General features: G+C 39.4%; 3 protein-coding genes across 3 annotated transcripts; 1 reads left to right on the plus strand and 2 right to left on the minus strand.

Moving 5' to 3' along the window:
* Positions 1-4,030: 4,030 nt before the first annotated feature.
* Positions 4,031-14,906, minus strand: LOC105386114. The gene is made up of 5 exons (XM_048623836.1): positions 14,810-14,906; positions 6,263-6,325; positions 5,540-5,605; positions 5,057-5,117; positions 4,031-4,703 (listed from the first exon to the last, which is right to left on the minus strand). The coding sequence occupies exons 1-5, from the start codon at positions 14,877-14,879 to the stop codon at positions 4,634-4,636; spliced, it is 330 nt and encodes a 109-aa protein (XP_048479793.1). The 5' UTR covers positions 14,880-14,906; the 3' UTR covers positions 4,031-4,633.
* On the plus strand, positions 7,631-13,014 carry LOC125489123. Its single transcript, XM_048623835.1, has 2 exons — positions 7,631-8,837; positions 11,909-13,014. Exons 1-2 carry the CDS (start codon positions 7,893-7,895, stop codon positions 11,924-11,926), a joined length of 963 nt encoding a protein of 320 aa, XP_048479792.1. The 5' UTR covers positions 7,631-7,892; the 3' UTR covers positions 11,927-13,014.
* A 337-nt stretch (positions 14,907-15,243) lies between the features above and the next one.
* On the minus strand, positions 15,244-23,836 carry LOC125489215 (BTB/POZ domain-containing protein 7-like). The gene is made up of 11 exons (XM_048624311.1): positions 23,701-23,836; positions 23,080-23,231; positions 22,007-22,126; positions 21,582-21,674; positions 20,948-21,112; positions 20,302-20,384; positions 20,028-20,105; positions 19,275-19,339; positions 18,378-18,503; positions 17,447-17,512; positions 15,244-15,389 (listed from the first exon to the last, which is right to left on the minus strand). Exons 1-11 carry the CDS (start codon positions 23,834-23,836, stop codon positions 15,244-15,246), a joined length of 1,230 nt encoding a protein of 409 aa, XP_048480268.1.
* Between the last annotated feature and the right edge of the window lie 229 nt (positions 23,837-24,065).

Genomic DNA, 24,065 nt, shown 5'->3' on the forward strand with positions numbered 1-24,065 from the left:
AATATTGTTTTTACATAGAAAGTGAGTTGGGAATATACAGACTATATTTAATATTTACAACGACATTTATATATATTCATGTGTTTATAATTTAAAACGTGATACAGGGTGTCTTCGATTCGTCACTTAGATAGTTAGTTATTGCTACTTAAAGGTCCACCTATCGGTATCGTACAAATCGAAAAAAAACAAAAAAAAAAACTCGCACTCACGCCATGTACTAATGTACTCCCTTGCGGGGTAGGCAGAGGTGCATTGCTGCACCCACTTTTCGCCAGAGTGTTATGTTAGTCCTAATGTAATAGGGGGCGGGCCTATTGCCATTTTACGGGCACATCCAAGACCCGAGAACAAATATCTGTGTTTAAACAAATATCTGCCCCAGCCGGGAATCGAACCCGGGACCATCGGCTCAGTAGTCAGGGTCACTAACCATTACGCCATTCGGTCAAATCGAACCAAACGGATTTTTTTATAAATGTATGGAGAAACGGTGTCAGCAATGCCGATGAAGTGGACGCACTTGTGTGAATATCTTTACAAAGAATACTGAATGCGATGTGTCCGTTGAGATGCCGAAAGATGGACTCTTACCTTAACAAGATAACCGCTTCACTAATTGATCGAACACGCAATTTATTTGTACATGCCAGGATTCGAATCTGAGAGATTTCTCTTATTCAAACATCAAACTTCAGCTTCAGGTGAAATTTAAAAAAAAACCATTATAATATTAATATAATGCTGGGCAAGAGTGGAAAGTCCATACTATCAATACTGTTTTAAAAAATACACAAGTTACGATGAATTTTAGGCTCAAAACACCCTGTAAACAGCTGCTTTTGTGCCTCCAAACATGTTGCTTAGACATTTTATTATACACTTTATACTTTGAGATCATAATGGGGCTAAAAATAGTTTTTAGAAACGCCAAAATCTATACACAAACAATTGAATAAAAATTTCGTCACGGAATATAATCATAATATACTTAAAAGTACAATAATAACAATAACTATTTATAAAAACATATTAATAAACATTTCATCATGACATCTAAAATTATTTTCAGTCTAGTAGATATTTTATATGTTAAAAAAAATACTTAAAAGATGGCAGTTTATATAAACAACGATTTTACTTTATAATTATTTAACAACACGGCAGAGTAAGGGTCTCAGCACATATGAGCGTAACGCAAAGGAATCGCATTCTTTGCAACGATTATAAGATTCGAAACCTCCGTTTACGTTGCGTATCGTCAACTGTCACTGTCATAATGTAAGGCAAATTTGTTAGTTCCAAAAGTGACATTTGTTTTTTCCATATGTTAGGTGGAATTTCACCAAACGCTAAATGAATTTAGTAGCCTGTCATACGTCTGTCTGTTAGTACAAAATATGAGTCATTCGTCAAGTCGCGCGCCTTAGACTCGCGCGCCACGCGCGAGTTGCCCCTCCCGTATTTACCTACTTTTTTTGTCGTCAACTCGCTCGACTGCGAAAATATGTAGAGTCAGCCACAAAAGTAATAATTAATTATGCTTAAGGTAACTACTTAAAATGTATAGGGTATTTTATAGGACTTTACTTTAAAATAAAATCAGTAATTAATCTCGCTTGGCAAACTGTTCTCTTCGAACACCTCCAAACACAGGAACCATTTTTATTTGTTCGGTCTTTGTTATATTTATAACCTTCACGAAGCAGTACCGACTTTCCTCGCTGGGATGTTATGATTTCATGTGCAGTTTTATTACTAAATTGACCTGCTTGCGATGAACTTCCTGGAAGTAATTGTTACAGTTAGGTCTGTCTCTTTGACCAATGAAATAAACGAAATTTGTTTTAAATTTTAGTGCTAATTCGATATTTAATGTAACGGTAACACAACGAAAACGTAACACTGTGTTTATATTACGGCAAAGTAGACTTGGTAATATAGTAAAGTTAATGAGACAGGGAGACAATTAGGGTTTCTGGTCGAGAATTCTCGAGCTCGAGAAGATTCGAGAAATTCGGCTTAGTTCGAGACGAGAAAAAAATCTAAAGACTCGAGAATTTCTCGAGCCCTGAGATAAAAATTAAGAATATTCAATTCGAATTTTCCTGCGCCGCGTAACAACACACACACGCAAACCATGCGCGTGTATTATGTTTCATCTCCATTTAAGCTAGTGCTGTACTGATAAAATCAATGAATAATTAAAATATAACTTAGTAATAGTTACGTACTGTTTCTTAGTTCAGGTGGACCAAAAGAATTCATCCGATGTTGTTTGGCTCTCATTTTTTTTGTAAATGAAAAACTTTGATTGTGTTTTTTGATTATGTTTATTTGAACCTTTATAATTTTATTGGTAAAGTCGAGAATATGATATCGGCCAAATGGGCGCTGTCACAATTAATTGCCATACGGGATCGTTTTATGGCATTTCTAATCACTTCAGCAAAAACTTCGGGCGAGAGATTCTCGCACTCGTGTCGAATGTTGTCGGCTTTCAGAGACATGAGCTTATTCACATAAACACGAAACTTCAAAAAGCCCCAGAAAAACTGTCTGAAACGGTTAAATCGCGCGATATTGCAGGGAAAAATTACAGATAAAACGAAAAAAAGGCGACCCGAAAACTGAATAAACCCAATTATTCCGCGTTCTTGGGACTCCCCAGACTAACCTAACCTAACTATTATTATATAGAGTTATATCACTCCACGGCTTCTGAACTTGTATTTTGCATTTGTGTAGTTCACCAATATCAAAACTGATTTGAAATTGGCGGCCATTTACACAAATGAGAGCAACTACTAGTAATAAGTAGCTAGCTAGACAGGTAATTATGAGTATTAGTAGAGAGTTTCTTTGTAATTAAGTTAACAAAGTAAAAAAGGAGATTTTGTGTTTTTTTTTAAATTTAAATTAAGACTTTTTTCTAAAGGTGTTTTTAGAAAGGCTCGAGACTCGAGAAGACTCGAGAATTTGGGCTCGAGAATTCTCGAAGCTCGAGAACGAAAACAGGTCGAGAAATCAGAAACCCTAGAGACAATATTTAACTATATTTTTTAGTTTCAATTCGTTTGGATCTGACCGTACTTTACATGGGCTCGCGAGTTGACGATACAAAAAAACAGAAGATGCCAACTCGCGTGGCGCGCGACTCTAAGGCGCGCGACTTGACGAACGACTCCAAAATATATTTAAAATTTGATTTAAATACTATTTTATATACCTTTAGCGTTCCTGTGATCGCACCTCTTTTCTTCAGTCACCGAGGCGTTCGCGAGCTCGCGTTCTACTGGTTGACATAAGAAAAAGAGGCGATCCCTTTACGCTTATATGTGCTGAGACCTTAAGGAAGTCATAGGTATATCATAGTTTACCCTTTTTTAGGTCACTTGAGAATCTTTACAAGCGTTTTTTTCCTACTAGGGAGTGCCTGCTATTTTTTTTCAGCTGTATCCAATAGCCATACAACTCAATTTGTTCAGAATGACGAGCTGAGTCACCCACTTTCAACTTTCTATACCACTTTTGAAACACCTGTATATTTAAAAGAGATCGAGTGAAACTCTTAGGGCGAGACTGCGTTTTTTTCCATACATTTTTCAGGGCCATGTCATAAAAAATATATGTAAAATAAAGCAGCGCGGCGACACACAGGAGCAATGGGGCCTCGCCCTTATACGGTAAATTATAATTATAATATGTTTCCGAAACAAAAAACTTTAATAAACTCACGGGCAATGAAAAGGTTCCACTCAGAAAAGCACCAAATTACTTCTAAACGGAAAAGGCTAGCTTAATGCCGTCTTCTGCAACATTGAAGTACATTTAACAGAGCGTCAGGAACTCAGGATATTACCAACTAAAAACGGTAATATTTTGTTCCAATTTTAAATTAAATCTTTGTAAAAATTGGAGTCGTTTGGAATCAGAATTTTGTGAGTGGACTTTTTCATTGCCCGGGAGTATATTTTATGATGTAAATTTTTTTAAAAAAATTACCTGGTTCTCATGAAATAAAAGCCTCTTTCGTATGAGTATCTATTGTTGGGGTGTATTATGAAACTAACTACTGAAATTAGCTGATATAAGCCTCGTAAATATAATTACGAAATGCTATTGCGCAGGAACCCTGTCGAATTGATGATGACGTCACGTAACAATGACGATGACGTCACCTAAAAGGGGACACTACAGATAGCATCTGTTGTTATTTGACGTTTTATGACTAGGGCTGATTTTTTAATGGTTAGGTTGTCACTGTCTAATACCAACATTCAGATGCGACAGCATCAGAATTATCACATAACTTTTATCTGACCATTGAAAAATTTGCCTTTAGCATTATACGGGGCTTAAAATATCGTGAGTATCATAGTTTCCGAATCACCCATTATTATTTGACTTTATGAGTTCAGTTTTAATAGCAACACTTTGATTCGCCAACCAGCTGCCACATCATGTTCTAAGCTCCGTCCCCTAGCTTGTTCTGTCTCCTGATTGGTCAGCGGTAGTTCGTTCGCTCGTGGGTTCTGTCTCGTGATAGGTCGACGGTACTTAATTCGCGGTACGCAGCTGTCTGCTGATTGGTCGTTGGCTGTAAGCTGCCGTGTGATTGGAGGAGATCGCTTTATGCGTAGTCGCTGGGGCTGGGGCCGCGACTGCTGTGACTAGAGCCCCCATACGAGCCGGGTTCCAATCTGGAATTTAGGAAGAACTAATGTTAGTATTACAACTATTAGAAGGAATTAATGAGAATAGCTTTGTGACCTGCACTCTTATTTCGAGGAATAAAACAGAACATAAAGGTGTCTATGGACTGGGCCGTTTTTGTCGTTTACTGGCACCTTTGGTTCGAGCATGGATGTCGCATGGCTATGTTATTTTAATTTAATTGAATCCTACAAATATAGGTGAGCCTAAAACTACCTACATAAAACGGATATTCAGCGCTGTTTTATGCATCTGGTAATTTTTTGTCATAAACAAGAAATATTCTAATACGTCATAAACTCATAATCCATTTGTGGACTCTGTTTTAAATGAAAATTACCTGTAATGTCGTCTCGGCACCGGCGACGCGCCGTCCAACTGGCAGGCTTCGATGGCGCGCACTGAAATATTCAATTTAGCACTTTATAGTAATTGTAACATGTCCCTTCAGCTATAATCCCCACCAGGGTACCCTTATAACTCTGGAACGTTTGGACGGATATTATTGAGATTCAGGTGAGAGTCAGAATTCAGGACAATTTTTTGGAACCTTAACCAAGTCCATAGGCCATACCGTTTGTGGGGGACATGCTAATTCAGACCCAGGCTAATGACATCTGCAGGGTTGCGGGGAAGTAGTGGACCAGAGCGGCACAAGACCGGAAGAATTGGCGTACAAATAAGGAGTCCTATATACCCAACAGTGGGCGGTGGAAGGCTGATGATGATGGGAATTCTTTCAAAGCATATTCATTGCCTGTTTACGTTGCAGCAGTCTGTATCCGGTTTAAAAGGTGTTAATCAATAATGCTCTGTAACTCACAGTCCATATGGTCGTGTTCGCGGCGCGAGCGCGCGCTCGGGCTGGGCGACAGGCGGCGCGGCGGCACTGTAATACGAAATAAAATATAAATTAGACTAACTATTTTTGAAAAAATTTGTTAAGTAAGAGTCCGAATTTCCAACAACAAAGTGCCATCACCAAAAAAAAATTTTCAAAGACAACAGTTACTCATTGCATTTCTGAAATTACAATGAATAATTGTAATTAGGTAAATGTATCTCAGTGTATGAACAAAGTCTGACAATTAGGGTTGCCAGTAAAATACACAGCTGCTACCCGTTGCAAAATTAGCGTCATCAAACTCTAGTAAGACTTAGAGGTAGGTTTTTCTGTAGTACAATCACGAGCAATGAGAAAGTTTCATTGACATATTGCAATGGCAGGTAGAACTTTTTCATTGCTCGTGATTGTAATTAAGTTCTTAGCACAAGCTCGCTTGTGTTGGGGTCCACCAACCCGCACTAGGCCAGCGTGGTGGACTAGGCCTATTTACAACAGCTTTGTGGCCGCACTCTTATCTCGAGGACACAGAATAGAAGAAAGTTGTCTATGACATGTCTTGTCTATGGACTGAGCGGTTTCTGACGTTTCCGGCACCTTGTTCGCAAGCATGGATTGCGCACGGCTATATTATTTTAATTTTATTCAATCCTACAAATAGAAATAAAGTAAGTTAATATTTTAACGCCTAAAATGACCTACCTCTATGCGTGGCGTGGCGGTGCGGCAGCGTCCGCGCGACGGCGGGCGCCATCGACGAATACGCTGCGATACACAATTTATACATATTTAATAACGAACATATTATACAGGGTATTGCAAAAATTATAAATATACTATAGACCTTCCACTATGTTATTGTATTTTTGACGTTTCCTTATGTCTGGTAAGTAAAGTTGGTTTTCCTTGGCAGTCGTCAAATATGTATGGGATTTCGAATGTCAAAAAACCAATAACAATGAACAGAGTATAAGCCGAAACCTATGTCGGAAATTTTGACATTGTGATTTAATTTTCGGGCTTAGACATATTATAACATGCTGCACATATAGGTTTCGGCTTAGTACACCCTTTTTGCAACACCCTGTATAATTCTTCGACTAGTTGCCGAGCTGTCGCAGTCGCATATCGCCTATATTCCATTTCACGGGGAAAGTCATCTGATACAAACAAAAACTACCCTTATTCGAATGTAATAAGGGTTCTGTCAGATGTCTTTCCCCGTGAAACAAGGTAAATACGCCTATACTTCACTCACGAGCAACGAAAAAGTTCCACTCGCCTTAGACATTCCATATGTCACTGGAACTTTCTCATTCCTCATGTGTGTAGAACACAAAGCAAATACATAGTAGAGCTGTTGTAAGCAACGTAGCCGTGACGTAGCCAAGTTCGACCTGTCATCACACGGTCTGTAGTTCAGTTACTCCACGCTTGGGGTGCTGACATCAGTGCGTGACAGGTCCCGAGCTTGAGCGGTACAGTTGAGTCTTGAAATGATTTTATTTTACGTGTTTCTCGATCAAAATGAAGTTGTTGCATTGTTGGATGTAAGAGCTACAGTGATGATAGAAGATTTGTGGACGAAAGCAAAGTATATTTTCACGCGTAGTAATATTTTAAATTATATTTAATTTACTTCTAGAACATTCTTAATTGCTGGAAGCGCCATCTAGTGTCAAATAGAAATACTAGTAAGGGATGTACTCAGGCCGGATGCCGCCGGATAAAAAATAAATAGGGGGCGTCATGTTTATTATGAATTAAATATTTAGTTTTTTTTAGATTTCCTGACAGTGCATTGAAGCAGCAATGAATTAAACTAATCCACAGGCTGAGTCCAACAAAATACAGCAAAGTATGTTCTCTACATTTTAATGCGGAGGACATACCTACTAAACACGAAAATAAGGTTTGAAAAAAATAAGAGAAGGCGCTTACCCTAACATTCCATCACAAGAAAAGCTAACTTAAATTAATTACTAAAACCATCGATGTTGAAAAAAGGCAGAAGGAATCTCGCTAACTAAACACTGAGACACAACAATGGCGGCGACATGGGAGTGTGTGGTGTCAATATTGTAATGATGTGGGTAGCATGCACTTATAGAATAAACCAGTCTAACCCGAGTCACCGTCTTTGATTCACGCCCGTCTTGACATGGCGCAGCCGGTATTAGGAACTAATTAAATCTTCGTGAGTGTTTAAACACGTATAAATCCCGAATATACAGTGGTCGCAGTGATAAGACGTGTGGTAAATTTAATAAAAACAGTATAAATAAATAAGATTAAAAAGTAAATTAGAAAATAAATTCGGTGCAGATTCAAAATGGAAGCCGTATTAAAACCGCCGTTACCATTCCAATTTGATAACAATATTACAAATGTAACCTCGGGAAACCTAAGCAAATCATGGGAAGAGTGGAAAAAGTCTTTTGAAATATACTATCAGGCGTGCGAGTTTTCCAAAAAAGATGCAAAGGTGCAAATTAGTATTTTGTTGCATATAATTGGCCCAAGGTGCAGAGAAGTTCACGATACATTCAAAACAAAATGCACCACAGTCGACGAAGTTTTAGAAGAATTTGATAATTTCTTTTTACCGAAGAAAAACTTAACAGTAGAACGTCACAAGTTCTTTATCCGAGAACAAAGGGAATTTGAATCCGTTGAACAGTATGTCTTCGAACTGAATAAGATGGCCGCCAAATGTGAGTTCAAAGATCTTTGTAACGACCTTGTCAAGGACCGTTTGATTTGTGGAATCCATGATAATTCATTACGGGAACGTTTGCTTAGAGAGAGTGACTTAACGCTGAAAAAGGCGTTAGATATTTGCCAGCTAGCCGAACTATCAAGGGTGCAAGCTACGAATATAAATACCGAGGTTTCAGCGCATCACGTGAACGAGATAAATAATAAATGTTGCGGCAATTGCACAGGCAATAGTGCAGAAAATACGGAATCGGTGGATTGGATGCAGCAGGGAGTACGTGAGCGTCGCAGGCGCGGGCGTGGGCGCGGGCGGGCGCGAGGCAGGGCGCGAGGGCGCGGGCACGGAGACCCGGCACCCGCCGCCGCCTCGGCCGCCGCCCCATCGCCGCCGCCGCCGCCTCCTGCGCGATCCTCGCGTGTGTGTTACAAGTGCGGTATGAGTCATAACATGTACCAGTGTCCCGCGTATGGTGCAAAGTGCAATAAGTGCAACCGTTATAATCATTATGCGAAAATGTGCCAAGTATTGTATGAAATCGATGGGAACTCATCCGATCAGGTAATTAATAAGATTAATTCCGATGATTCGTGGTCTGCCACTTTGTATGTAAATAATAAACCTATTAATTTTAAACTGGACACTGGGGCTGACGTAAATGTGTTGCCTAAAAGATATTTGAATCAAATAGGTGTTTTAGAAAGTGAGTTGACAAACACAACTATGAAATTACGTGGATATTCTGGGGCTAGCATACACGTTTTAGGTAAGTGTAGTTTAAAAATTACTCACAAAAATATAACCTACATACTAAAATTTGTTATTGCCGATGTTGATTCACCTGCTATTTTAGGTCGAGAATCGTGTGAGGAACTGAATGTAATTAAGCGAATAATGTCGATTACTTCCAAAAATGATAGTGAAAGGATATTAGACGATTACCCAGATGTTTTTGAGGGTCTAGGTTGTTTGCCTGGCAGTTACAAAATACTTTTAAAAGATAATATACAACCGGTAGTTCATGCTCCTAGAAAAATGCCAATTGCTATTAAAGAAAGTTTTAAAAATAAGTTATTAGATATGGAAAAACAAGGCATTATTGCTAAAGTTGAGGGACCTACCGATTGGGTCAGCAGTATGACGCTAGCTAAAAAAGCGGACGGTGATTTTAGGGTGTGTTTAGATCCGCAAGACCTGAATAGGGCAATCAAACGTGAACATTTTAAACTTCCCACACTTGATGAAATCACATCTAAGTTGTCAGGTTCTAAGGTATATAGCACGTTAGATGCGAAATTAGGATTTTGGCAATTGAAGTTACATGATGATTGTACTGACTTATGTACCTTTAATACGGTGTTCGGTAGATATAAATTTTTAAGAATGCCGTTCGGTATTTCATCAGCTTCGGAAGTTTTCCACAAAAGGCTCCTAGAGCACCTAGATAGCCTGGACGGTGTTTGTCAATTTATTGATGATTTGCTTGTCTACGGTAAAGACAAAGAAGAGCATGATTTACGCCTGCGTAAAGTACTACAAAAATGTCGTGAAATCAATATAAAATTGAATAGAAAAAAATGTAAAATCGGATTAACAGAGATCACATATTTAGGTCATAAAATAAGTGAACACGGAATCTCACCCGATGAATCACACACAGAGGCCATTAAAAATATGCCTGAACCTAAAAATGTTAAAGATTTGGAACGGTTTTTAGGGCTCGTGACCTATGTAGGTAGTTTTGTTCCAAACTTGTCTGATAAAACACACATATTGCGCGAACTATTAAAAAAGGATATCGAATGGCACTGGAGCGAACATCACAACAAGAGTTTCAATATGATTAAGCAATGTTTAATAAGTCCGCCCGTGTTACAATATTACAGTCTAGACAAGCCAGTCACGCTGTCTGTAGATGCCAGCAAGCACGGGCTAGGGGCATGTTTGCTGCAGGGCGGTTTGCCCGTTTGTTACGCGTCTAAATCGTTAAATAAAACGGAACAAGCATACGCCCAAATAGAAAAAGAATTGTTTGCATGCGTATTTGCTTGTGAAAAATTCTATACCTACATATACGGGCGATCCGACATAACAATAGAAACAGATCACAAACCGTTGATTAGTATCATAAATAAACCGATAGTAAACGCACCGCCAAGATTACAAAGAATGTTAATGAGATTGCAACCATATTCATTTAAACTTGTTTATAAGCCCGGAAAATACCTACACATAGCGGACGCGCTGTCTAGGGCAGTTGCCCTCAGCGAGAGCAGCGGCGAGCTGGAGCCGCGTGACCACCTGGAGGCGCGCGCCGCCGTGTGCGCGGTGGCCGTCGGCAACGACCTCACCGATACGCATTTCCTAGCTATACAAAAATATACTCGCCAAGATACAGAGTTACAATCGTTAATAAAAATTATAAAAAATGGTTGGCCGGTATCGCGATCAGATGTGGACGCGTCACTTCGTTGTTATTGGAACATTAGGGACGAGTTAACGGTAGATTTTGGATTAGTATGGAAAGGCGCGCGCATAGTTATACCTAAATGTTTACGCTCAGAAATGTTACGTAACATACATATAGGCCATTTAGGCATCGAAAAATGTAAACTAAGGGCGAGAGAAATAATGTACTGGCCGAACATGAACTCGCAACTTGAGGACATGGTATCCAGCTGTCAGGCGTGCCTAACACATAGGAAGGCTAACAATAAAGAAACATTAATGCAACATGACATTCCTGAACGGGCATGGTCCAAAATAGGCGTTGATTTATGTCACTATAGGGACAAAATATTCTTGATAGTAGTAGATTATTATAGTAAATTTATTGAAGTTATAGAATTGCAATCCATGACCTCCACAACGGTGATAGACCAGTTGAAGGTAGTATTTAGTAGGCAGGGCATAGCAGATATAGTCATGTCAGATAATGGACCGGAGTTCAGCAGTGAAAGCTTTAGGACATTTTCACAAATGTGGAAGTTTCGGCATGTAACATCCTCGCCGAGATATCCTCAATCGAACGGACAAGTTGAAAGAGCTGTACAAACTGTTAAAACAATGTTAAAGAAGACTACTTTCGATGGGTCTGACTTCCGTCTAGGACTTTTAGAATATCTAAATACACCAATAGATCACACTTTGCCGTCGCCTGCTGAGCTTCTATACAGTAGAAAACTTCGCAGTATTTTACCATGCTCATTAAAATTATTAAAACCTAAATGTCATACAAATGTTATACCATCATTAAAACGTCGCAAGGAACAGGAAAAGAAATATTTTGATATTGGCGCTAAAGATTTACCTCCTCTTATAGTTGGTCAAAAAGTCAAAGCATGGGTAAATAACTCTTGGAAAAACGGTACAATCAGAAATATAAAAGGGCAGAGATCGTATGAAATTGAAATGGAATCGGGAGGAATAATGATTCGTAACCGTAGACATATTATAATTGACTCAAGGGTCTGTAATAAATTTCAAGGATCAAGTAATGTCGGTCGGAGTAGTTTACAATATGATGACATTGTTATCAGCAATGGCGAGTCCCCCCCGCGCAGCCCCGGTGTCCAGGTAAATGAACCTGTTGTAAACAATGCGACTGACGCTTATGTAACTCGTTATGGCAGGACGGTGAGGCCTCCTGAGCGATACGGATTTTCAACGCCACAACTGCACACTTGAAATACCTACCAATGTAGTTAAGAAATCTATACATTATAATAAATAATAAAAATAAAAAATATGTACATATTACATTACATAATATTATATTTAGATGAATGAATGTCATTGTATTGTAATTTACCTACTTAATTTATTGATGAAACAATTTTTTTTAAAATTATTAATTCATAATTTATGATTCGTAATTTGTGCATGTATCCATTAAATTATTCAATATACCTACCTAAATACAAATAATTTTAACTGTGTACCTATACAATGTATGTGTCGCTGTCGACATTCTAGAAGTGATTTTGTTCTACATATTTACAGTGTATTGTACGTCGGATACCAATTTTAGTCATGGTAAGGTACCTAGGAACCTACCTATTCTCTGATAAAACTGTAACATTACATTTATGTGTAATAATAATTGTGTACTCTGTAGAATAAAGTGGATCTATAGGTACTTATGAGCTAGATCATTATGATTGTTATTGGAGATGCCTATGCTTTATTCGTATAATTGTATCGTCTACTTATTTTTTTAAAGAATTTTTCATAGAATTACAAGAATTGCATGACATTTACCTAACATTGTTAATATTTTCATAGAATTGCATGACATATACCTAACATTGTTAATATTATTACCATGTTAAATTTTCTTCTTATGAATTTATTGTTTTTATGAATACTTATGCTTTGAAATTCATACATTTATATATTATGAAACAAACATGTACTTATCCTCCTTCACTAGGTAGAAGCAGTAGATAAAACATAAGTACAGACCTAATCTTTGTTTGATTTTGTTAAATATAATGTGTACTCGATTAGATTCAATTGATTCTATCATTATTAATTCATATTACTTATATATCAATGTTTTTTGTCAATAATGCGAAATTTGTGTTTATTACATGTAAACAGTCGGGATTATTGCAAATATCCAATTGTAACTATTTTTTTTGTTTTTATTTCATTATTTTTTTTTGAAAGGAGAAGGATGTCAATATTGTAATGATGTGGGTAGCATGCACTTATAGAATAAACCAGTCTAACCCGAGTCACCGTCTTTGATTCACGCCCGTCTTGACATGTGGGTGCGTCGTGATTATGATTATCAGCCATATTGCCACATACCCAGGATTGGCTCCATTCACTAAATGCACATATCCAAGAACAGACACCTTTATTTAATCATATCACACACCTCTCCAAAGAAATTATAGAGAAATGTATAAATATTAGATTCAGGCATATTGCTACTTCCAAACACAACAGTCACAAAGCGACAGCATTTTAATAAGACTGTTCTTTTTACAGGTGATTAATATTATACCTGATTTTAATCACCTGAATATCCGAAATGAAAACGATTCCGTGTTTGGAGGTCACGTTGAGCTGTCGATTCTGCCATCTGGTGTTTTGGTCCGTACTCACATACGGTATTACTCGATCGAGCTAAACTGTCGAGTATAATATAACCCATGGCATGGACTTTCGTCGACCCATTCCATCCCAATTATTGTTTATATATAAATAATAAAAAAGTTAATTGTTAAATAGGTCATCATCATGGGCCTTGTACGTCTATGACAGACGATTTAATTAATGTCTGGAACATGATTTTTATCGTGACTATATAGACCGATGCGGGAGCGGCAAGGCCTTCCACAGGATCTACAAGTGAAAGTGCAGCTAGTGGCCGGTACACGACTGTGACGTTTTTGTCGCTTGTAGGCGAGATCAGAAAACCAGGCGTCATCGTGAATTTTACGGCCATCGAACACGTGCTTTCGCCATTCATCCCTACTCTCAGCGAGTTTCTCCAAACTTTGATAATTGATGCCAAAAGCAGCCATATCCCGCTTGACGCAATCTCTGAATCGGAGAATGGGTCGCCCCAACCCTCTCTTAGCATTTGCCACAGCGCCAAGCATAACACTCCGCGGCAGGCGAGACGTTTCCATTCTGTGCACATGCCCTAGCCACCTCAATCGCCTCTGTTTAAGAAGGGCGGTGACGCTAGGCAGTTGCGCAGTTTTAAGGACCCGTTCGTTCGTAACTTTGTCCTGCCAAGTTATATGCAAGATGCTTCTAACACAGCGCAAGTGGAATGCATTAAGTCGACGTTCTTGTTTTGCGTATGATGTCCAGGTTTCAGCTCCGTACAAGAGTATGCTTAAAACGCAAGTTTGGTTAAATAGGTAGGTTTTGTTAAATAGGTACTTAACTATTTAATAAACAAAACATATTAAAATATTTTTTTCATGTTTCCCTTTTCTCATACTGAATTTAATTCTGACCATTTAGCGCCCCATTTTATATTATGCCTTAGTCCGTCCCTGTCTACCAGTTCGCAATGACAAATAAATTTGAAATACATTACGTCATTTATTCTTCTTTGGCCTTCAGATATCATATGAGCTACGCAATGTATAACCACAGAGGCTACTTTTTCTACTTGAACTTAGATGGCGTTAACCAGAGCTTTACATAAAAGTTCATCTACTTGAACTAAGATGGAGTTCGAGTCCCGCACCACCGCGCACCTCAGCCTTCAACCCCGATTAGTGGCTTCATCTCATCCTATATAGAAAACGAAATATGGCAGCTCTACTTTGTATTTGCTTTGTGGTGTAGAAACATTGAGTACCCTACGGAACCCTTAGACCCCCCGCAGACTTTTAGTCGGCCGATAGTTTGGTCGGGCTCTTAATCAGTATGGAGATGTATGGTAGTGCGCACATTCAACGATTATGTATCGGCCGATACTCCATACTGATTAAGAGCCCGACCAACTATCGGTCGATTAAAAGTCTGCAATCTGCGGGGGTCTTAAAGTAAGTGACCTTCACCTCTCATGACGGACATCTCGATGGCGGCTCTCAGATCATCATCATCAGGCAACACCCGGCTGCGAGCCATCGTTAGCTGAAACAAACATAATTATACAAATTCAATTTCATTTTATTTGCATAAACACAGGTTAGTTACAATGTTCTTATATGTAAGTTAGAACATGCCATGCTTTGCCATGAGGCGTACACAATAAAATATATACTTTTATTTATTTATGTTCACATTCTAATTTACTGATGGCGTTTAATATTAAATAACGGTAAGTTTTCACTGATAGTAAAAATGGTTATTACTTTTAAAAAGCGTCGTAAGCTTTATACATTATTTAGCTTCTAAATAGCTTAATTTAGAGTGAATTAGAATCCAAAATTTTACCGAAGATTATTCAGAATGTAGAGTAAAAATTACCCGTATTGGCCCCTACAGCTTACTATGCACCTTTACCAACTACAAAACAGGGTGGGTTTTCAATTCGTCTGTATGTATGTTTTTTTACAGTCTGGAGTATAGCTAGTACCTGTTGCGTGTGGTCGCGATGTCTTGCGTGCTGCGACGCGGCGCGCAGCGCTCTCGATCCTGAAATAGTATTTAAAATACACATAAAAAGGTTACCTAAGTATACCTAGTTTAGCTTGTAATATAAAAATTTAATTGAAAAGAGATAGGTTTACTTCAGCTATGACAGGTAATTGGAGTATACATATGATGGCTAATCCATGAGGGCTAAAGGCTAAAATGCTTTTTATCAAAGAATTGCCACGGGAAGCTCGCGCGCAAAAAATTAAAAGTACCAAAAGGTTCAGAGCGAGAAGTGGCTTCGATAGGTACTTGGAGGGTAACGTTATCTCTGTACAGGATCGAAAGTGTATGGAAGCTAAATTAGGAGGCCCTTATCGGAAAGTGAGTTATTACTATGGGCAAAAAAAATTTCATTTGCGAATATCCAAAAGTCGTACGTCAAATTTGACCATCAGATTTTCGCTTACTATACCACTTTAGCAACACCCTGTATAGGTTAAAAACATATAGGGCCTTACCGCAAAAACTTACAACAGTATTTAACAGGTGTTTAGATCTGTCAAACGCCTACAAAATCTGTCAAATTTGGTTTTAAACACTTATTAACCTCTAGAATGCCGTGTGCCAGATCTGTCCCAACCCCCCTTGTCTGCCTAGTGACAGATCTGTCCCAAGAGCACTTCATCGCGATTTTTGTGATTTTAGTTATTAATTACCACGAAATAGAGTATGAAATCACCTGTAATTTATTCTATATGAATGAAACAACCATCGACAACATTCATTGAGTCAAAAACTTCACTTGTTTACTAGTAGCGCGAAATTCAAATTTTGGTACCTTGAACAGTCCTTGTACTCGCGACTGTTGGTAATAAAATAGTGATTTCGTATGGAAAAAACGTCAAAAGGTAAGCAAACACTATGTTTTCTTGTTATTTATTCAATTTTGAAGGTATAGTGATAAATCAATAATATAAAAAATTCCAAAAAATGAAGTTTTTATCGATCTAAAATTGTACCGGTTTTTTGCCTGAAGGGTGCGTAACTTTCTAAACTGTTTTCTAGTCTTTTATGTAAAAACATAAATAAATAATTTATTTCATTTATAAAGATAATTTTATTGATAATACATATTTATATCGGTTTATTCAATAAATAGCCAAAATATTAGAGAATATCTTTATTTATCAAGGTGCATCCAAAATTCACACACACACATACGCAAACAAAATGGCCGCCGCTCGTGTGTGTACACGAAGTGCGTTGGGTTGTTATACAGCGTGTTTTATTTTTTAGGATCTTCGCTCTAGTGAACGTGAAGTTAAGGCTCTTTAGAATGATATCGATGTGTAGATGAGTCTGAGAGGGTGATCACCTGTCCTATTTATATAAATAAATATATGTATTTATATATGTATATATTTATAGTATAATATTTGTGGATATTAGGTTAACAAATAACTAAATATGATTCAGTAAGTAACTAACTTTTAAGTTTTTATAATTTAGTATGCTAAAATACGAAACATTATAAAAATATTATCATTCATGTTTTATTTCATCAAAAGTGAACACCCTTGATTTGGGACAGCTCTGGCACACGGCGCACTGGAGCAAGCTCTTGTCACGCACACATGCACATGTACAGAAAATGGAGTCTTTTGAAATAAAGCAAATTATAATCAGTTTTCAAAATGTAAATTATGAATCTATTTACTCTAGACTTTATATTTTATTGATATCAGTTGATAGCTATATAATCTCTTCAAGTAATAAATATAAAAAAACCTGGATTGAAACTAAAATTATATTGAAATAGAGGTATTTTTCTGTGATGGGTGCAGTTTCAAGTAAAAATCTGTAATCAATGACCTATAGAAATCAAATAAAACAATTATAACCAATAAAATTCATTGTAACACGTTCATTAGCTATCTGACAATAAATTACAATCGATACATTATTGAGTACCAAACAATAATACCCAAATATTCATATAAATGTGATTCCCGCGCGGGCGCTCTCTACTGTCAAAAAGCGCCGGCAGACGGCGGTTACATGTGTGCGCGGCCGTTCGGCATAGGAAAGGTTAAACAGTACAGATATTTTCTCACCAGGTCTAGGCGTGTGTGTGGCGCCGTCTCCCAGGTCTAGTTGTAGCACCCCCATGCCGCTGAAACCTGCAACGAAATACACTGTTTAACTTTCTTAACTTTATGTTACATAATTTATGTTTTATTTGGTAGGTCTTTTGAGATGAAATGACTACCATTTTTGAAGGACTTTCACTGTAATAAAATGTATTCCTAGATGCATTACATGTGTTGCTGCGGGGGACACAACAGATGCTTATTAGCATTAGGGGCTAACGCCAGGTCTAGTACATTGCTACATTCATTACAATGACACATACAGACAGATTCAAAATCCACTCTCACACACATTACACTCGTCCTAAACTATACTTACTATGTTGCGGAGGACACAGTAGATGCATATTAGCATTAGGAACCAACGCCACATCTGGGACGGCGGCGGCGTTGGCACTAAGTTCACCGTTACTATCATTCAAAGATACCTACATAACTTATGAAGACGCACACAGTCTGAATTCTTTCTTACAAACATTATACTTACTATGCTCACTCGTTATACTCACTGTGCTGAGGAGGACACAACAAATGCGTATTGGCATTAGGCGCCAGCGCCACATCGGGCACGGCGGCGGCGGCGGGCGACTTGATACATACTACATTCATAACAATGTCACATATATATATTCATTCTTACACATGCACTGGTCCTAAACTATACTCACTATATTGCAAACATAACAGAGCGTGTTCGCGTTAGGCACTAATGTGTCATCTGGGATTCATTTCTGCTGTATTGATTATAACACTAACAACTATATCCATTCTTACACATACTAAATGTGTTTTTGTATATGTCATTGTGAGTATAGTGTGTGCATTACGCGCTAGCTAATTTCCCTGTCACAATCATAACGAAATTCATTATTACAAACATTACACTTATACTTACTATGCTGCGGAGGACACAACAAATGCGTATTCGCATTAGGCGCCAGCGCCACATCTGGGACGGCGGCGGCGGCGGGCGGGCGCGGCTCCACTGTCGCTCGGCGCCACGACTTGCCGCCGACGCAGTCTGTGGGTAGGGGGGTGGTTAGTTAATAATAATAATATTTTTTTTTTATAATCTATTTCATAGCTAATCTTAAACTTCATTACAAAAAAAACAAAGTTAACAAGCATAGATTTAGGCTGTAAGCTATATGCATGAATAATATGTAACCTGATACTCAAACTAGGTAAAAACCTGTAAGATGAGGATCAGTGGTCACTCACCGATATAGTACACAAAAGTAGTTAGTAAGTTATCAAAATAACATTATTTAGGGTTAGGTATTGCTGAGTAGGGAGTCTTTTGCTGACATTTAATTATGTCTTGGATCTTGGTGTGTTTTAATCTTAACCTCTAAAGATCCAGCAAAGACCTCATACGGTGACATAATGTTGAAACCCACGACAAAGTTAAGTTTGCAGCCGCCGAAAACTGAAAGTTTTAGTTTTTTTTTTGCCTCTGGGTCTCAGGAGATTAACTTTTATTGTAAAGACGATGTTATGATATCCCTGAGAGCTATAAGAGACTTTTTAATAGGGAAATCTCACTAAAAACCCTTCGATGACCATATAACCATGTTCCTCTGCCATTTTCATATTATCTTTTCTGCTCGGCCGCTATTGGTCTGATGCGGAAAGGATCTGAATAATCTTTTAATATTCCTTCACAAATGAAAACATTCGCGGATGGGAGTAATTTTAGACAGTACATATATATATATATATATTATCATTTCAAGTGTAAATATGATTAATTTGTGGTGTACAAATAAATAATATTCAATCTATCTCTTACCGTTAATAAGCTGGTGTTCGGCGCTACTCAGTGACCCGGCACTACTGAGACCCGCTGAGCTGCTTCTGCAATAGAATTTGAACATTAATACATACATAAATTAGGATGTAATGGTTCATCAACAGTGGAATAACCCATTCCCTGTCAGTCAATTGAATTTTGGGCCCCACGAACGTGTCGCCCACAACTTTGTAGGTATACGTAGGTTGTCAGCCAAACATTTTGTGGGCTAACATTTCATTGCTCCAGAAGTTTTAGAAGTATGTAAGTATAGCATCTAATAAAGTTTTTCTATTCTATTCTAAATATATAAAATCTGGTGGAGAAAACGATTTCTAGAATGCCAATGACAGAGTGTTGTGGAACCTCTTGGAATGGAAGATTAGGGGCTGATGATGATTTATTTAAATATGGATTTTTCCACTCGTACCACATGATTATGACGGGCCACCGGCTTGTTCACTGATAAAACTCCACCCTCTACTACTACACGTACCGACAGCATAATAAAAAGCAAAATAGATCGCATCCAGTGGCGTGCTTTGGGAGAGGCCTACGTCCAGAAGGGCTAGTACGGGGCGCATTTAAGAAGTGACAAGAGTTTTGCATCGCGCTCGCTCATACCGCGCAGCCTCTAGCTAGAGCGAGCGCGACTGAGAACCTTTGTCACGTCTTAATAGCGCCCCGTGCTACATGGCCAGCAGTGCACTGCTATAGGCTGATGATGATGATGATGATGATGACTGTACGTACCGACAGCACGGCTCGCGCGGCCGGCTGGACGCCGCCTCGCGCTGCTGACCCTCCTCGCACTCCGACCACGCGCCCTCCCTGCGAAAAGAAATGGAATAGGTACATTAGAACTATGATAAAAACATGGAAAATTGTAGGTACTCCCAGATAAAATGTTCTTGTGTCCTTAGTTTCTTGTGAAGTTAAATAGATTTGATGAATCATCATTTGTTCAGATAAATTCTTGCAGTTCAATGCACAAATTAAAAACAATAACAGTAATAATTATTATTACCTGTCCTGCTCATCGTTTTCAGCCAACAGCAAGTCTGCACAAGAGTCAGGAAGCGACATCTCGCGAGCGCAGCGGAGCGCCAGCTGAAAACCGAAGAAATACATTTACTGTAGCGGATGTTATCTGTGTTTATTAATTTTATTGCTAAAGCTGATTCACACACTGTTTAGAGTGAGTAGTAGGCAAGTAGACGTACATTGATGAGTATGTATGGCAGATTTAAAATGCAAATACTATACAACAAGCCCAGCAATGTACGTCTACTAAACACTCGCACTAAACGAGAGTCGGCCTTAAGTGTGAGGCCCCATTATTGTTGCGTTGTGTTGTGTCATAAAATAAGTCATCCTTTAAGATATATGTCGTAACTTTCCTTTGGGATGACGTAACGCAACACAGCGCAACATAACTATGGAGGCTCGCCCTAATGTGTCTATCAGCTAAGGTTTACACTAGCTATTGCTATTATCTCTAGGGTCATGGTACGGGCGAGCTAGGGTTGTTACTAATGTGTCACTAGGGCTTCCTACAGCGCTAGGGTTGTCACCTGCGCGGCCACCTGGCTCGCTACTACAGCAACTAGGGTTGTCACTAGTGTGTCGCTAGGGCTGTCTCTACTGTGTGCACATCGCGCTAGGGGTGTCACCTGCGCGGCCACGGTCTCCGGGCGGGCCAGGGGCAGCGCCAGGGCGGTCTGCGCGCGCGGGGCGGCCCGCAGCTCGCGGTGCCGGGCGAGCAGCGCGGCGCGGAGGGCGCACGGGACGAGGGAGAGGGAGGGCGCGTCGATAGGAGCTGAGCGTTCGGCTGCCACCTGGGGAGATAGAAGATGGGTTAATAAATAGGTTGCTCGAGTAACGTAACAATTGTAGTAACAAATACATTCATAGGGCCTTACCACTAAAACTCAGACAGTATTTAATAGATGTTTAGCGCTGTCAAACGCCTACAAAATCTGTCAAATTTAGTTTTAAAAACTTTTTTGTGGAAGTACAGATAGAGCTATATGACACTTTAAAATAGGTTTAAAATAATTGACTATTGACTCTGCGTCACCCCGTTTTGGCTTAATATACCACTTTTGTAACATCCTGCAGAAATAATACCTATAACTCACCATATACTTAGTGTATCGGGTATTCAATTCTAATAGTGGGTGCTTTCCTCACCACTTACCGCTTGAATCCCTTGAAATCAATATAAATCTACTTCGAGACCTTAAATTCTAATATCTACAACCAGTGCCATCTTGCGGTCGCCTCAGTAACTACTACAACACTCACCATATACAGCGTGTCCGGTATTCGGTTCAGGTAGCGGGTGCGCCGCACTCGAGCTAATTCTGCTTCAGGGACTTGCTGGTCTTCTAGTAGAGCCTGCAGACAACGGTATTGTTATTAAACTCTTATTATTATTAATTTCCACAAGTGATTTAAATAAGTGGCGAAACTGGCAATAGTGTACTGCAAAATTTACGGCCGACGGCCTGTCGCTTCGCTTGGTCTTCTCGCTTACTCATCCAAATATCGCCGCAAATAGGAAGCATCCTGCCTGTGTCTGTTAAGTAGGAGCGCAAGGAGTGAGTGAAACGACAGAGGTTAGCACACTGATCTGTTTATTGGAGGTAGGCCTGTTATATCGTGTGGGCGCAGCCACTATACAAAGATGTAGGTACGCACATATACAACAGTGTCAATGGACTATATACCTTAAGCTCATCCAAATAGGGCAGGAAGCACCTCGGCGGGCGGTGCGGCGGGCGGCCGAGCCACGCGTCCGCCGAGGACGCCTCCAGCGACGGCGGCGCTAGTATGCCGCGACGAATTGCCTGTAAATAATAAAAATATATAGGTTATTTTTGAAAGAAAGAAAGAAAAGACTTTTATTTCGAACTACACAAATACACCACGTACACAGAAAAACAACTTATACGGTAATAAAACAACCACAGATATTTTTGCAGTCTTAAAAGGTTTTCTTGTTAAAAGGTTTTCTTGTGAGAATTCGGGGATAAAAAGTAGCCTTTGTGTTAGTGCAATGTGTAAGCTACTTGCATATCCAATTTCACGAAAATCCGTTAAGTAGTTTTTACGTGAAAGGGTCAATTCAGACGTACCACAACCACGCCGTGTGGTCGGGTGTATATTTTGTATTGACAATGAATAATCCAATTCACAAGTGCCACATTTTGCCGTTGTTATCGACCACCTGTGTAATACGACCACATCGCAACCACATCGCAACGGCAACGCCGCCACAAGTTTGTAACCTTTCGTCCCGAAAAACCAACGGGCAAAGTGAAATCCTTGCAGAAAAGGTAGCATCCATGTAAATTGGGAGCACAAACAATATCAAATTCCCCGAGCCACCACCTTTCAACCTCTCCTTTAACAGCGCCATCTGTGGAAACTGGCAGGAACTATTACCTGTTGCAGCGCGTCGTTATCCTGCGGTATGTGCTCCGTGCGGACTAGAGCCAGCCGGTCCCCCTGCGTGTGTCTCAACGAGTGTGATGTGTGGCAGATTACATTCGGTTCACTATACGTGTTGCAGATGTTCGCCACACTTTTACGGGAAAACCGCTGAACCAATTTCTACGAAACTTGGTACGTAGCAAGCTGACACTCTGGACAGGTTGCAGAAAAGGTTACAACGCGATCTATGTGGAGCAAAACCATATCAGCTGCTGTTTTTCAAACCGCCGAGTCAACACTTTTCGACTATTCCTTTATCAGCGCCATCTATGGGAGTTGGGCGGAACTTTTATATAACTTTTTATACCTGTTGCAGCGCGTCGTTGTCTTGCGGTATGTGTTCGGTGCGCACGAGAGCCAGCAGGTCGCCCTGCGTGTGTCTCAACTGTGCGTCGGACACGGAGCGGCGGCCGCCGCCTCGGCGGGACGAGTGCGCTGTGTGCCAGATTACATTCGGCTCTGTAAAGAAAATAGTGTGTAGTTAGTTAAAATATCCTTTGAATTCACATCTTCTTCCTAGCCATTTGGTTATTTAGGGTCGGCTTTGTGCGTCATGTCACGCCATTTTACCCTATCCTCTGTCATAATATCCTCATTCACTCCACATTGTCTCATTTTATAAGGAAAAGAAATGGCGAAAGAAACTCTTCAGGGATGCATGAAAGGAGCATTCATGAGTGACCAACTTTATTTAATAGAGAGGCAGCATACTTATACCCATGTAGCTACTAGACGGATGGACCGACTTGGATGCGGGTTTTTTTGCTGGATAGCTGTGTTAATGGGGCGTATTTTGAGCTACATTGCATCAAAATCGGTTCATCCTCTCTAAAGTTACACGTATTTTTATAAAATCGCTTCGAAAATTTCCAAATTTTGACTGATTTTCGTCGTTTTTGGATCGATTTTCTCCATTTTTTTTACTTACTCGGTTGCTGCGTATTATTAGGCGCGTGCTCAGCCCATCTCAACACGGCCCTCAGCGCCTGTGGCTCGCTACACTGCAGCTCGCTCGAGGCGAGTGCTCGAGCCAGCGCCGCGCGAGGCACCGTGTTTATACGCATGTAGCTACTAGACGGATGGACCGATTTGGATGCGGGTTTGATTGCTGGATAGCTAGCTTAATGGAGGGTATTTTGAACTTTATTACATCAAAATCGGTTCATCCGTACGAAAGTTATACGCATTTTTGTAAAACTAACTCTAAAATCCGTAAAATATGTCGGATTTTCCCCATTTTTTCCACTTACTAGGTTGCTGAGTGTTGTTAGGCGCATGCTCAGCTCATCTCAG

This window comes from Plutella xylostella, chromosome 11 (assembly GCF_932276165.1).
Source record: "Plutella xylostella chromosome 11, ilPluXylo3.1, whole genome shotgun sequence".
In the NCBI taxonomy this organism is placed as follows: domain Eukaryota; kingdom Metazoa; phylum Arthropoda; class Insecta; order Lepidoptera; family Plutellidae; genus Plutella; species Plutella xylostella.